Source organism: Calonectris borealis, chromosome 13, assembly GCF_964195595.1.
Source record: "Calonectris borealis chromosome 13, bCalBor7.hap1.2, whole genome shotgun sequence".
Classification (NCBI taxonomy): Eukaryota; Metazoa; Chordata; class Aves; order Procellariiformes; family Procellariidae; genus Calonectris; species Calonectris borealis.
In genome coordinates, this window is record NC_134324.1 from 22,314,210 (window position 1) to 22,328,220 (window position 14,011).

At 45.7% G+C, this 14,011-nt stretch overlaps 1 protein-coding gene across 3 annotated transcripts in view; it reads right to left on the bottom strand.

The window, feature by feature from the left end:
* Positions 1–240: 240 nt before the first annotated feature.
* Positions 241–14,011, bottom strand: part of LOC142087827 (uncharacterized) — a 29,852-nt gene continuing 16,081 nt past the window's right edge. For all 3 annotated transcript variants that reach the window (XM_075162501.1, XM_075162500.1, XM_075162502.1), the window contains exons 10-16: positions 13,029–13,227; positions 11,034–11,060; positions 8,468–8,525; positions 7,839–7,894; positions 6,260–6,458; positions 4,121–4,279; positions 241–1,330 (exon numbers count right to left, since the gene is read on the bottom strand). In XM_075162501.1, coding sequence (XP_075018602.1) covers positions 1,198–1,330; positions 4,121–4,279; positions 6,260–6,458; positions 7,839–7,894; positions 8,468–8,525; positions 11,034–11,060; positions 13,029–13,227 — 831 coding nt within the window. In that variant the 3' untranslated portion in view covers positions 241–1,197. The remainder of the gene's footprint in view (positions 1,331–4,120; positions 4,280–6,259; positions 6,459–7,838; positions 7,895–8,467; positions 8,526–11,033; positions 11,061–13,028; positions 13,228–14,011) is intronic.

The window sequence follows — 14,011 nt, forward strand, 5'->3', positions numbered from 1 at the left end:
AGAAAAAGTAACATTTCAGAACCATATTACTTTAGAGCAAAGATTTAAGACAGTTTTAAGTAACAAGTCAAAGTAGTGGAAGATTCTTAAAAATGAGACACTTGTAGACTCACACAAACAGAAGTGCAGTATCCTAAGTATTAGACATACCAAAAACCCGCAAAATTATTTCCCCTGTTCTTCCCACCCAGGAACATCTCTGTTGCCACCCTCCCCAACCAATACTAAGTCCAAACAAACTTTGGGATTTGACTGAATTTATTTTGAGATCTAGGGGGAAGGAATTGCACAGGAGTGTTGGTGATAACCAAATAGAAATAAGCCGAACCCATGGGGGCAAACTGCTAAATGGGACTTCACGTTCTCTACTGTGCTAGATTATTCAGCTCAACTCTTAGTAAAAAAAAAAAAGTTAGTCAAATCTAATTAAAGAGAAACTCATGCTCTTACATGGGTCTTCCGTTATTTCCCACTTAGAGGTGTAATACATGATAGAACTATTTTTGCAATGAATAAAAAAAGCGCTAGGTTTGAAGTCTTTGCACGCCCTGTGTAAACACACGTGACAGCTTCTCAAAGCCGTCAGACCAGAGCAGGATCTTGTGACCCACCAGTAAAAGCAGTTCCTCCTCACACGCTGCCCGGCTGGCCACAGAGAAATCAGACGACGTTTTTGTAGCTATAAAGAAATTTATTTGGGGATGAGACTTTTCACTACGAGAAGCCAGACTCTAAGCTGGCTCTCAGGATCTAAATCACACTTTTCTTTGGACAATAAATTTCAAGTCGCGCTTACTGTCCTATTTTTCAAAAAGGAATGATGATGACAAAAAATAAACAAAAACTATTACCTAAATGAGTTAGTTTCAGCTGAAGCCATCTTCCATCAGAAACCATAGGATCTGATACGACAAAGTTCTCCCTAGGGATGTTTATGAGTAGAGTAGCTCAGTGCTCTGTATACTAGTACTGCTGTATTTTGTCTCGTATCAAAAAAAAAAAAAAAAAAAGTGTAACTGCATGTGCAGCCTCAGCTCTCAAACCACTGCCACATGCTTCACTGCTCCCCCAGAGTCAGCCTCTCTTCCCTTGGGGAAAAAAAAATAAAAAAAATCAACCCCCCAAAACAAAACATCACCAATGCCACGCTGGTTCGAAAGGAGTAAGTTCCTCCCGAGGGCTGACGGTGGGCCTGGGTCACTCCTTGGCATCCTGCTCCTCTCCCTCCTGGGCACCATCTTCACTGGCCTCCTTCTCCTCTTTGCTACGCTTGTTCTTTTTGTGCTTGTGACGCCGATGACTCTCCCCTTCCTCGCTCTCGTGTTGCTTGCTGTGGCGGGGAAGAAAGGGGAGAAGAAAGTTACATCAGAGCCTGCCTCAGCAGGGCCCTGCCGCAGAAGAGACCCAAACGCACCGACTACGGCATGGCGGGGACAGAGCGCTTTGATCTAGAATAAACAGGAGACAGATCAGACGTGCCGAGGGCATCACAGTGCCACTGAAAGGCTTCATCGTGTTTATTTGGGATGATCTGATATCGCGTGTGGCTGAACCAAGGGCAGGTTATGCAACCGCTGGAGGTGGCTGCTTTACACCACAGGCTGCATCAGCGCAGGGTTTAGGCAGGCAGCACACTAGACAGACTGCCGTCAATAATTTTTGGATAGTTTTTATAAGCAACATCTCTGTGTCCTTCCCACTCCTAAGGGAGCTCTAACAATTTTGACACATCTCAAGCTTCAATGGGAAGCACTGAGGCTGCTGAGGGAAAGAAGAGTCGTAAATCTGAGAGGTGTTTGAAACTTTCACTCTGAACGTCTTGGGGAAATCCCTAAACTAGAGGCAAGAAAGGGATCAGCGTAGCTAGAGAAACGTGGGTTTCCTAATGGGAGGCAGATCCTGTTTCTACTTCTGCTGACTCATAAATGACCTGGCACTTCACTAGCTTTGCGCTTTAAAACTCCTCTATCTCCTCACCCAGAACTGTTTTCCAGATGCAGCTGGATAGCTGTGGATGTTTACACAGGATTTCTGCGACGTGGGAGAAATCCCAGCCAGAAGTAACTCTGACTAGGTTGCGCGTGCCTCCGGGCCCTGCACCGCCGACCACAGCCAGCTGCACTGCGTGGGCACAGCGCGCCTGGCACAGCCCACGCACGCCGAGATCAGCCTCCGCCTCCCATCAGGGAAAGCGGAAAGGTAGGAGCGCTGGTTTTGCCCACTCTGGTTCTTGGCTCCTCCCGGGAGGAGATTTTCTGCTGCTTCTCAAACATGCCATTATTTCTGCTCACAGGTTGAAAACCAAGTGAGGTCTCTAGAGCTGACCGTGGTGTGGAGGTGGCAGAATTAAAACAGAGCACAGAGTACAGGAAAAAGCAGATTAAATTTACCGCAGGAAGACGTACGGTCACACAGTACAGACACCCACCTCCACGAGTGGGGAGAGAGTCAGGTGTAGAGAAAAATTCTTACCACAGCTGGGATACCAGTTTAGCAGCAGAGACACCTAACTGGCTGAACCACTGAAGCCCTGGCTGAAAAGCTTCTGGCTTCGAGTAATTTCCTGACTTGTTTAATAAACGGTTTCATAGTCATTAAAATGAAAAAAATGCCTCTCCTCAACACACCTTCAGCCACCTTGTGGACAGCAACGCGGCAGTGGCTTATGCTTGAACAATGTGACCGTCCTTCAATATTTAAACAACCGTCAGCGATTTCCTTCAGACTGTCAATTTGCAGTAAACTGGAAACAAGAAGGAAACCCTTTCATCTTCCTGCAAATGCCTTAAACAGGCTCAAATCTCGAAGTGCCTCAAGCAGAGACTCTGGTATGCACTTGAAGTGGCCTTAAACAAAAAGTATTCATCCATTTGCTTTAGCTAACGAACACTTCCCATCCTACCACTTGAGCAAGACAGAGAGCATCTGTGTGTGGTTTGAGGAGCAGAGGAAAAGTCACCTCATTCCCACCTCGTGCAGTAGCCCAGTTCCATAAATCGAGCTCTCAAGCAGATTCTGTCACTGCTTTGGTGAATTCCACCCTCTTCATGCAGCCAGGTATCTAACACTAGATTTCAATTCTAAGCAGAGGAAGCTGAGAAATAACCCTTGAAACTATTGGCTTGTTAGTCTGGTATCGGTTCAGCTTCTGTTTGTTTTGTATTCAGTTTTGATTATGGTCCTGGCCTTTCTTCCCATCACTTTGTTTCCAACCCTTCAGCAATCAGTCCTTTCTTGAAAACTTAACTCATCTCCTTAAGGATGAGAACAGCCTTTTGCCTCCAGTCACTACGTAGGAGTTCTTCTGATACCAACTTCAAAATAAGGGTAGTTACCTACAGAGCTGCCATGAATTTCATCTAAAAGAAGGAAGTAAGTTGAAGCACCAAAAAACCCAGCAAGCCTGCTCAAGTCATTACCAGGATGTAAACTGACACAGGAACTGAGCATTGCCTCAGACCAGAGGCCAGACCTGTTACTTTGCTAGAAGAATGCTCTCACAGGAAGATCATCTGCAGCAAATACATTTTCTCCAGAAAAGCTGGGACTTTAGGACTTTAGCACTGCCGTGCTCCAGAAGTGTTTCACCTTTGTCCAGACCATCATCATCCTCTCTATCAGAAGCACTGGGCACAAAGCTCTGATCATGCAGCGCTCAGCCTCCTGCTCCAAGAGGAAATTTCAGATTACAGGCTGAAGAAAGCTCTTCCCTTCTGCACAAGACCACATAACACTGAAAGCTGATCCTTCTGTGATGGTTTTGCATTTTACTTTGTGTGTACTTTCTTAACAGTGGGAGCTATGCTGTTCTGATGTGATGTTTAGCACAGGTTAACCTCTCCTTTGTCAATCAGTGCTGCAATTCTGTCGGCAGTGACGCGGCATCCTGCCAGCTGCCTTACTGAGAGCTTACGAACACCAAGGACTCCTCTCCCTATCACAGACAGTTCTGCCTCTGGCCCAGGCACATGCCCGAGAGCGCTTTCTCTGCCTGAGCGTCACGTCCCAGGACAGCCACAGGAAGCTGGGATGACCCAGGGCGACAGTTCACTCCGAGAACATCAACCTTCTTGTCTGCACCTAAGGTGTGTTCCCGTCAACAGCCCTAGACAGCTCTTACCGTCTCGAAGACTTATGCTTGCTGCTCTCCTCTTTGTCTCTGTGCCTGCGCTCTCGGTGACGATCCTCTCGCTCCCTGCTGCGATCTCGACTCCGTCGGTAGTCACGCTCAAAGTCGTAGCTGCGCTCTCGGCTGTAGTAGCGGTATCGTTCATCATCACTTAAGGAGAGAAAGAAGAAGTGAGGCAGAGGAACACACCACTCGTGGACCTGAAAGTCAGGAGCCACGTTTACAGGACTGTAGAACCCCATCCTCACCAATAAAATCTGTCACCTCTTACTCTATCAACAGGCTGAGATATTCATGATGCTCCTGAAAAAACCTGTAACAATAAGCTGCTGCTGTTGCTTATTGAACCCAATCCCAGTTTCTAACCCCAGTGAAATAACTTCCTCCATTTGCCTATTACATAGCTCATAAGCCCAAAGAGTTGAGTATCATGGCTCTCTCCTGGCCTCTCAAGGCAAAGGGTTCACAAAATTTGTTCTCTGGATTTGCCAAGGGAGTACCTTAGCAACAGGCATGTGGCCAACATCTCAGGGCTTTTGCCCTCACAATCCTTCTGGAATATGTCCAAGACACCCAGCTACCTTGTTCAAAAACAAGAGAAACATCATGATTCTGCCTCCCCTGGTGCTGGATTTTACCTCACAACACTACTGTCCCCGATTACCTGTAATTCTTTTGTGTGAGTTTGACTAAGAGACTATTTTCTTCCCCACGAGTTCAAAAACTCAAATTGTGAGTACAGCTGACATGGTCTTTCTGCCTACACCTAACTACCTGCTCAAGGCACCTCATTCAATCCACATACAGGACTGTGGGCAGGATGTACCCCAAATTCAGACACATCCCACGCTCCCCTTCCCTCTACATCTTATAGTCCCTATTCAACTTCTGAAAGCCAAAATCTAAAGGTTGAACAAGTCCCACTGTGGGAAACAATATTCAGACTCTGAGAGAAAGGAAGTCTGAAACATCGTCCTAACACTCACGGAAACAAGTCAGACAAATAAATATCCAATATCAATCATCTGGGAGTGCTCCAAAGGACTCCACTGAGCATGGCTACTTGCTCTGCTTTGGCAAGCGTGATCTTAGAGGTCAGCACGCTCGAAAGCACCCAGAAATGCTAACAATGTGCTCAGGAGTGCTGATCACAGGACTTGGCTGCAGCATGAACCTGCTCAGGAAGTGTGGGAGTCTGAGCTCTTCAAACTGTAGCAAGTTTGTCTTCTGCTCTATTCCTCCCCCTTCCACCCACAGCGCCCACAAGCTTGTAAAGGAAAAAAAGGAGGGGGGGGGGAAGGAAAAAAAAATAAAAAGGTTAGGAAAACGTTGCCCTATTTGCTCACCCCCTGGGCCGGGAAGTTCCCCGGCAGGCAGCACCCCTCTGTCAGGAATGCGCATTCTGATCATGTTTTGAATGATTATTGGTATTTCTGAGCCTGAAGCCTGCAAAACACTGACGCTGCCTGTGACAGAACAAAAAAGTGATGGGTTTAGAAAGAGTCTTTGCAGCCTACCCTTCACTTTAGCGCCCTAGATCAACACTGGGAGGCTGAAAGCCTCCTCTCCCAAGCGCTCCCAGCGCTGCTGTCGCCTGAGATCAGTTCCCACCAAGGTGGTTGTCTCCAGCACTGCTCGCAGGGACGCCTGGCTAAGGATTTACATTTCATGGCTGACTCCTGGTGAATGGCACTCCTTGCCCTGAAAGCCTCTACAGGAGAGCTGAGCAAAGCATGGGTGGTTTTTCCTTTGATCTGACAGTTGCATTTAGAAGACAAGAAGCAGCAGCTTCTATGGCCAATGTTTCACACTGAGCTGTGAAATACCTAGTAAACAGAGAGGGGCTATTTCACTTACTGGCCTCACATTACAGGTGGGAGAGCAAGCGTAACTGGTTCTGCCGGATTTAAACAAAAAAAAACAGACACAGGAAATCAGCCAGTGACATTGGCTCCTAGTTTGTCCTCTAGTTATTGATCCAAAGTATCTCTTCCCCAGACATTTCAGAAAATTAAACTGGTCTAATCTATAATCCCATCCCTTGACCAAACACCTTCTTGCGCTCCAGGGCAAGGCCAGAGCTCCCTACTGGGTAGCTGTGAGCAGAAGCTGCCGAAAAACAGCACTCACTTGTTGTATTCACTAGTGGTCGGAGTGCGGTCTCTGTCTCTCTCCCTCTCCCTTTCCCGCTCACGCTCCCGCTCCCTCTCGCGCCTCGAGCCCGAGTACTCCCAATGGCTGCTGCTGGAACTGCTCGTGCCTTTGTCCACCGTTGTTACCCAGGGCGTGTGGGATGTGGAGATGGGTGGGTAGCTGATGAAACCCGAATCTGCAGCGAGAGAGCAGAATCCTTGCTCATCTGAAGCATTAACAGCATCCTCTCTGTCCGTCCTGTTCCAAAGATACCCTCTGGAGGTGCGGCTGAATCCAAGGAGACAACAATGACCCAGCTCCCTCCTGTCCTCACGCTCCCTTTTTACTTTCAGCAGTTTGCTAAGAACACGTGAACACCTTTTCCCTGAGGAAGACGCAAGCAAGACCAGGTATTCACAGACGTCGCTGCAAAATCCCCCCAGCCCCTTACACAGCACGTTAATGCAAGAGCTATCCACTCCTCCAGCTCTTGCTCTCTAGCTCCTGCTATATAGGGCATGCTATAAGGTCTCCACTGAGAAGAGTTTCAATCCATCCCTCCCAGACATCCTGGCTTAGAGGGCAAAGGTGCAATGCTGAGACACCCCTCTCCCACTGCTGAGCCAGCTGAGTTTAGTTGGCCCTAGGCTCTTGGCCACCCTTACAAGGTCTCACCTCTCGCCTAAGGTGGCAGCTGGGGAGGGCCAGGGCCACCAGCTGTTAACGAAGGATGCCACCTGATGAGCCCAGAGCCACCAGCACTTCCCCATCCAGATGCTGGCCTGCTGGGGCCTGCTCAGCTGGACCAGCGAGGTCACACCCCGAAGCAGCGCCAGCTGCTGAACAGCTGCACGTATGGCAGCACTGGAGGCTCCTGCTTCTCAGGAAGGCCTCACACTGCCACTCCTCCAACCACCTCCTGCAGAGGAGACGGCGCGGTGCTGCCTGTGATTCTGTCCCTTCGGCGTAGCGAGGAGGTGCCACGCCAAGTGCTGGTCACTAAGGAAATGGGAGAGGACATGGGCATTGCTGGCAGGGCTGCAAAAGGGAAGGAAATTTGCTGAAATTCTGGCACTGCCTCTTCCATTACAAAACAAAAGGAGACAGATGCCTGGATGTGCCTGTAGGCAAGGAAGATGACAAAGTCGGGGAGAAGGGCATTCAAAAGCTCAGGGAGGAGATGCGAAGCTGATGGTTGTGCTTGTCCCTGAGGGTGGGAGAAAAGGAAGAGAGCGTGAGTGAATGTGAGCAAGTATGTGTGCAAATAAGCACAAGAACATGTTGCTGAGGCACATGGGGAAGCTTCCCTGTTGCTGGGTATCTGCATTGAAAACAAGCTTAGCACTCAACTACAAAATTACATTCATCATTGCTGCAAAACATCCAACTTTCCAAACACCTTATGGTGTAGTCAAACTCAGCATGTGTTTCTAGTGACTGGGATAGTTTGGGGCATAAGCAAGACCCTAAAGTTAAAGCAAGCATGATGTCCATCAGCTTAAGAAAAGTCTAAACTACCAAATACCAGAGAAGAGAGATACAAGCAGTTTGACTGTGTGTGATCTTCAGTGCTCACCTGCAGAGTTGTAGCCAAATGGAGGAGGCTGCCTATTATTGTAGCTGGCTGGCTGGCTTTGGAGAGAGAAAAGGATGCAAGTTACTAACATCAGTGACCCCCTGCAGGTAGGTCTGTGCTGCAAGTTTAGCCCATGTTTTCTGAAGGTCTGTAGAACATCCTCAGGGGAAACCCATGGTTTCTGTGAAATCTGTTTCACTTTGCACTGCAAACTATCAGTTTGCAGTTGCTTTGCAACAGTTCAGAAACTGCTATAACTCAATTGCTTGCCCTGCTTTACCTCTCCCTTCTGTAAATCAGGCAATTTCCCAATCCTGGGAAATAACCAGTGCTTACAAAGTACCTGGAGAATCTTTATAGAAAACATCTGGAGAAACATAACATGCTATCAACTACTCTGCACTAGACCTAAGCACACGCCTAGATTTTATTGACTCCTTCCAGTGCCATGAACATGACAAATCAAGGCAAATGCACAGAGGATTCCCTACGGACTCTGCTCTCACCCCCCACCCCAATCCATGACCAAACTAAGAACTACTAGCACTGATTTTAGACCTACCCTCCACCCCTCCTCACTACGGAGGAGCTGTACCGATGGCCCAGTGTATGGTGAGGTGTGGTCTTACCCATCCAAGGTCGGAATGAGGAGAGCTGGTGGTGGTGCCAGAGGAGGCGGGAACAACCCTAGACACAGAAGCGTAAGTCGTCATAAAGATCTCGCAGCTTGCCGTGAGGGAACAAGACTTCATTGCTGTTTACAGTTAAAAGCAGTTAAAGCATCTTTTTACTCTAAACAAGGCCCTGTTTGAAATGGAATAATTTTCCTTCAGGGTTGTACCTCCTACCAAAATTAAAACCCTACAGCTATGTTAGATCTGTAGGGGTATGGAAAGAGAAAAAAAGGCTTCTATTTTGGCTTATTCATCATAAACATAAGATTCATTAAGGAGTAAACATTAACCCTTACAGTCCTGTGGAAGACAGAAAAGTCTGGTTCTTGGGATGCAGACACGCTGCAACTACAGCAAAGGTTTTATTGCTCCATTGATTAAAATGAGTAACTTTGTCTCTTACAAAGCACGTAACATAGAATTCACCTGGTTTTGTTTGTTTTTAAAGAAAGCCAATTTTCTGAGCACATATACATTTAAAAATCATGAGAAGACACAGCACCAACGATGCAGAGAGAGTTGTCTGAAAGGTCTGACACTTTACAAATGGGCCCAATGTCAAACACGTGAAGAGTTATTATACAAAAACCACAAGGCAGTACCTTCAAGAAAGCAGAATTAAGCATAAGTTTATGAAGGCCACTTCCAGAAGCAACATAAGCCTTGGAAGCCAAAGGCCTCAACCTTGACCAATGTGAAAGTGAGAAGGACATGCTGACTGTTCCTAAGGGAACGTCTTAAACTTGTATCCGTAACTATAAGCAACCTTTATTTCTCTAGGCAGTTACCAATGCCAACAAGAACAGACTAACCACCCATTGGCTTGACTTCGCATAAAAATTCCTGTTTATTATTAAACAAAAAAAAGGAGCAAACTGTACTGATACAAAGGATAGGTGTCATCTGACTAATTGCAGTCATCTACGTTGAAGCTAGCAGCTCCAGGTTCCTTTTCAAGTCAATGGAGATTGAGCCAGCATAGTCAATGAAACCGTGGGACAATTCATCACCTCTTACTGTGAACACTTAAAATGGGTCAGGAGAACCCCTCCCTAGAAGCATCTCACTGCAAAAGGAGGTAGCCTGAAGTCTCCAGCTCAGCTAGTGGAGATCTATGCTGCAAACAAGTTGGGGGACACATTTCACTCTTAGATGTTTTTTTTTTTTTCACTCCTTTTCCAAAGATCTTCCAATAAAACATAATGCCTAGAGCATTTCAATCACACTTGCTCACCAAGCGCAAGTACTCCAAAGTACTACTGTTACAAGCACCTAACTCTAATGGTGGTGGATCACCATCATTATCATAATTAGCAGGTTTCTTCCTCATCTCCCTTTCCAACCCAGTTACCTGGAGTGGAAGTTCTTTGCAACAGCCTGGTCATTTCGTCCACCTCGCTTCTCCCAACCCAATCTACATGCACTTGACTAGCAACTGGGCGCTGCAAGGTCTACAATCAAGACCAGTTTGCATCCAGTTTCATTGCAATATAGTTCTTCTAAACCCAAGCTTACTATGAGCAGGTTCCTTCTAGTACAACAATGAAAACCAGCTCTGCAATATTATTGTACATTGAGAGGAGTATGAAAAGTGAGATTTTAACAAACACAGGAATTTTCTCATTCTAAGAGACAGCCCAGCTAGCGTAGGTTTTCCATATTTCCATTTGGGAACCCCAGGGAAGAGGATGAATACAAAAGCATGGACGCAAAAGCTGTGAATCAAATCCAACATGTCTGACATGAGGACATGCACATCAAGTCCAAAGTGCTTTGGGTGCAGACCTTTTCCAAGTACATGAATCAAGTGTACAGTATAACGTAGAGACAGTGGCCTGACTGCACATACGCAGTCACCATAGGCCTTGGATTTCCAGATGTATGGCATCCGGTAGAACTATTGCTCCAAATGGTCTGCTATACAAACAGCTAAATTTGTTCTCCCTGGACTAGACAAAATTTCCAGTAGGAAAAAAAAAAAACAAATTACAGCTAGAGAAAACTCAGTTTTATAGTAGTTCTGAATTAGTGGGGTTCTTAACTTATGCACAAGATCGTTGTTACATTTCTTTATTAGTATTCACCATCTCTACTGTACACCAGGGAGCAAAGGCTTTTGATGGAAATGGCACTTGCTCTGCTCAGTCTCATACTCCAAATTCCTATACAAAGCACCAATTTGTCACTCAGACTTTTGCTGTGCAAATGCCATAATAAGAACTAAACCACTTCAAATCTAAGTGGCTTTTGCCACCTGAAGTTCTCCATTTCACTTTCTAGATTGGTCTTCAGAGACAAACCAAGACAGTATTAAGAAGCCCTACAGATGATTATTTAGGTCCAGAATATAAGATAAACAGCTAGAGTTCAATGCTGCATTGGAGTTTATTAGCCTTAAATTAACTGTGCTCTAAAATGGGTCCTGGTGTCATCCTATCTCGCGTTACTTAATCCAAATGCTCAGATAGGGCCACCTCTGTGTTCAGAATCATTGCTGTTAGTAAGAGCAATTAACACCTACCTGGAATAGGACCGGGTGGCGGCAGACCTATGGAAATAAACAAACAAGCAAAACAAGTGAGGACAACAGGTAAAGCATGTCATCGCTGTACCTCAAGCTAAACCTAAAAGCATATTTCTGAATAAATTTCACATATTTGAGCAAACAGACCAGCAGAAAAATTGGTGCTATTAAGCAGTAACTAGCCTACAAATGATATAATTTTCCCAAATGATGATCTCTTTACTTTTATATTATAATTTTAAATGTTGCTGCTCTCTTATATTGGAGAATTCCTTTTTCCAAGTGTCAACACACAAACAATTGATTTGGCCTTCAGAACAACTGAAGGAGCTGGAGAGAACCTGCTGCAGACATCAGTGTGTCCTTTTGCTTGTTTGTTGTTGGTTGGGTTTTTTTTTTAATTTTAAAAAATAATGTCAATCATAACTGCATAGTGAAGTCAGACACCCTGGTCAACAACTGAAAGAACGAGTGAATAATTTATCTTGATTTTCCCAATCACTTTAACAAAAGGCAGTAGGAAAAGCTACCCTGGTCCATCAGCGCGTACTGTAGTAATAATCCTCCTCAGATTAAAGGCCTTGGCGGTATTTTTTGTTCTGTATCTTCTGCATGTGGAGCCAATGCAAAATATAGGAGTTACTGCATGACATGGTCTTGGTGACTTCTCAGAAGTCTGGCTGCTGCCTACAGCACCAGGGAAAGCCCAGAGCGTGGCCTTCGCTTCAACCTCAATGCCCTATTTAAGCCAGAAGCAACAGGGGTACAGACGTGACTCATAGTGGATCAGAAGATGCACAGACTTAATAGGAAGCGAAGACAGAAAAACGTGTCTTAGGCTGTGGCCAGTATGTCTGTAAACTTGCACTGAAAAGGGTCAACAGAAAAATGACCCTACGCGCCCTGTAAAACGTTGCACGAGTACACATATTTGGCCTTTTCAGTTGCAAAGATCTTTGTTCTCTCCACCAGTATTGCCCTATTTTGCCTGGTGCCCAGAAAGAGTACTACTGGTCTCCACGTTGCAGATGCGTTAAGAACCTTTGTGGAAACTGAGTTATTACATGCACAGAAGAGACAGTGAAACTGTTCTGTAACATGGTGCTCAAGACAACGAAGTAGAAGAAAATTAGAAATTTTACCTCCGCTATCTCAATAGGTTTCAGGACCCAGTCTGTAACTGCAGAGGCAAAGGGCATTCCTGCAGACACAGGACTTCTCTTCACAGTGTCTTCTCAAGTGCCAGGTGCTCTTAGCACAATACAAACCCATCTGGTTATCGATAAGAGCACACAAACTTGCCAATGCTGAGGACTGACCACAGCCAATGGGCTAGAAACCCATGGTAAAGACCTCATTTATATTATTTATATTTTGCTTTTCAAATGAAGCACTGCTCTAATGTCTGCACTGGACACTAGACTCCTATCATCCTGCGGTGGCAGTTGGTACAATAAAATGTACAAACACAGAAAGATACAGATCTTGGTATTTCAAGGCATAAACCAACCAAGAACTAACCTGGATTAGGAGGAAAGTTGTTTGTTAGAGCTGCTGTTGCAGAATTGCCAATTTCAGCATCACCCTTGAAACATTTGGAATCGGTCATAGCCAGACAGGATCCTGAACTAAACATCCTGCTGATCTGACACAGGATAGCAATTCCTACGTTCTTAGCTTCCTCCACAGATAAACAGGAACCCATTTCTTTACATTTATCAATAAAGCAAATGGATCGGTAGCACCCAAAGGCACCTTCACGGAAACAAAGAGTATTTTTCAAGGAACAGCTGCCATTTTTTAAGTTTTCAAGGGCAAATGTTAAATAGGCTGATGGAGACACTGAACAAAGACTGGCCATGTCTAAGGACCTGTTACCTGATTACTCCACTGTCCCATAGTGTTTAATGATTAAACCTCTGATGTGCTCCAAGCCTGGGACGTCCTAATTTGCAGCCTCAGACTGCCATATATTGCTGTGTGAACACATACCTGGAGGATGCAGGGGAGGTGGAACAGAAGTAACTGGTGGAGGAGGGTGGAGGAAGTGTGGTGGAGGTGGCCCAGCGAGCGGGGGAGGCGGTGGGCCTGCTGGTGGTGCGAACGGCTGTTGCTGAGGTGGCTGTTGGGGCTGTGATGGCTGCTGGGGCTGCTGGGGGGGTTGTGGCTTACTTCCGTGGTCTCCAAGGACCTTAGAAGGCAGAGGAATGAGAAGAGAGCATTTTAATCTCTTTGCTCCTGCAGCTAGAACCTCACTGCGCTGGCACAAAGGAAGCATATCACCAAAACAGGCAGCATTGCGATACCTCGAGAGACCAGGTTATGCTATACCCAGAGGATAACATCTTTTGGGGAGGAAGGAAGAAGGTTGATCAAAGCAATCAATATGCTTAGCAAGGTATCTTCTCTTACGCAGAACAGCAGCGAGACGTGATTCTAGCTGTAGACACAACTGTGCAAGACAGTTGACATTTCAGTGTTATGAACACCTTTTGTTCATGGGAACTGCCACTGATACAGGCTTCAGATTAAAAGCTGCTGTATGAGGGTGACACAACAGTGCTTCCTTTTTTTTTTTTTAAACCCAATTTATCTTTCCTGAGGGCAGCAAGAGGCCAAATTCTGCTCTAAATTGTGCCCACGTAGGTCAAAGGAAGACCGGATTCACAACTGTCTGACAAAAGCAGGTCACATACTAATGGAATGATCAATATGCAGAGATACCAGAACGACCTGGAAATACAGGTATCAATGCTTGTAAGTGGGAGGAACAACAATCATTTCCCAGCAAATTCTTTCTCTTAGGCAAACTTTTTTGGGCCATTGTCGGCAAAATTTGGAAAACTGACTAGTAAGAAAATAAACAGATCACAAAAACACACGTAAAAAAACCCCAGGAATTGCATCTGGACAGGGGAAAGGTTCCATATTTGGGGTTTTTTTTTGGTGAGTTAGGAGCGGTTGGTAGGCGGAAT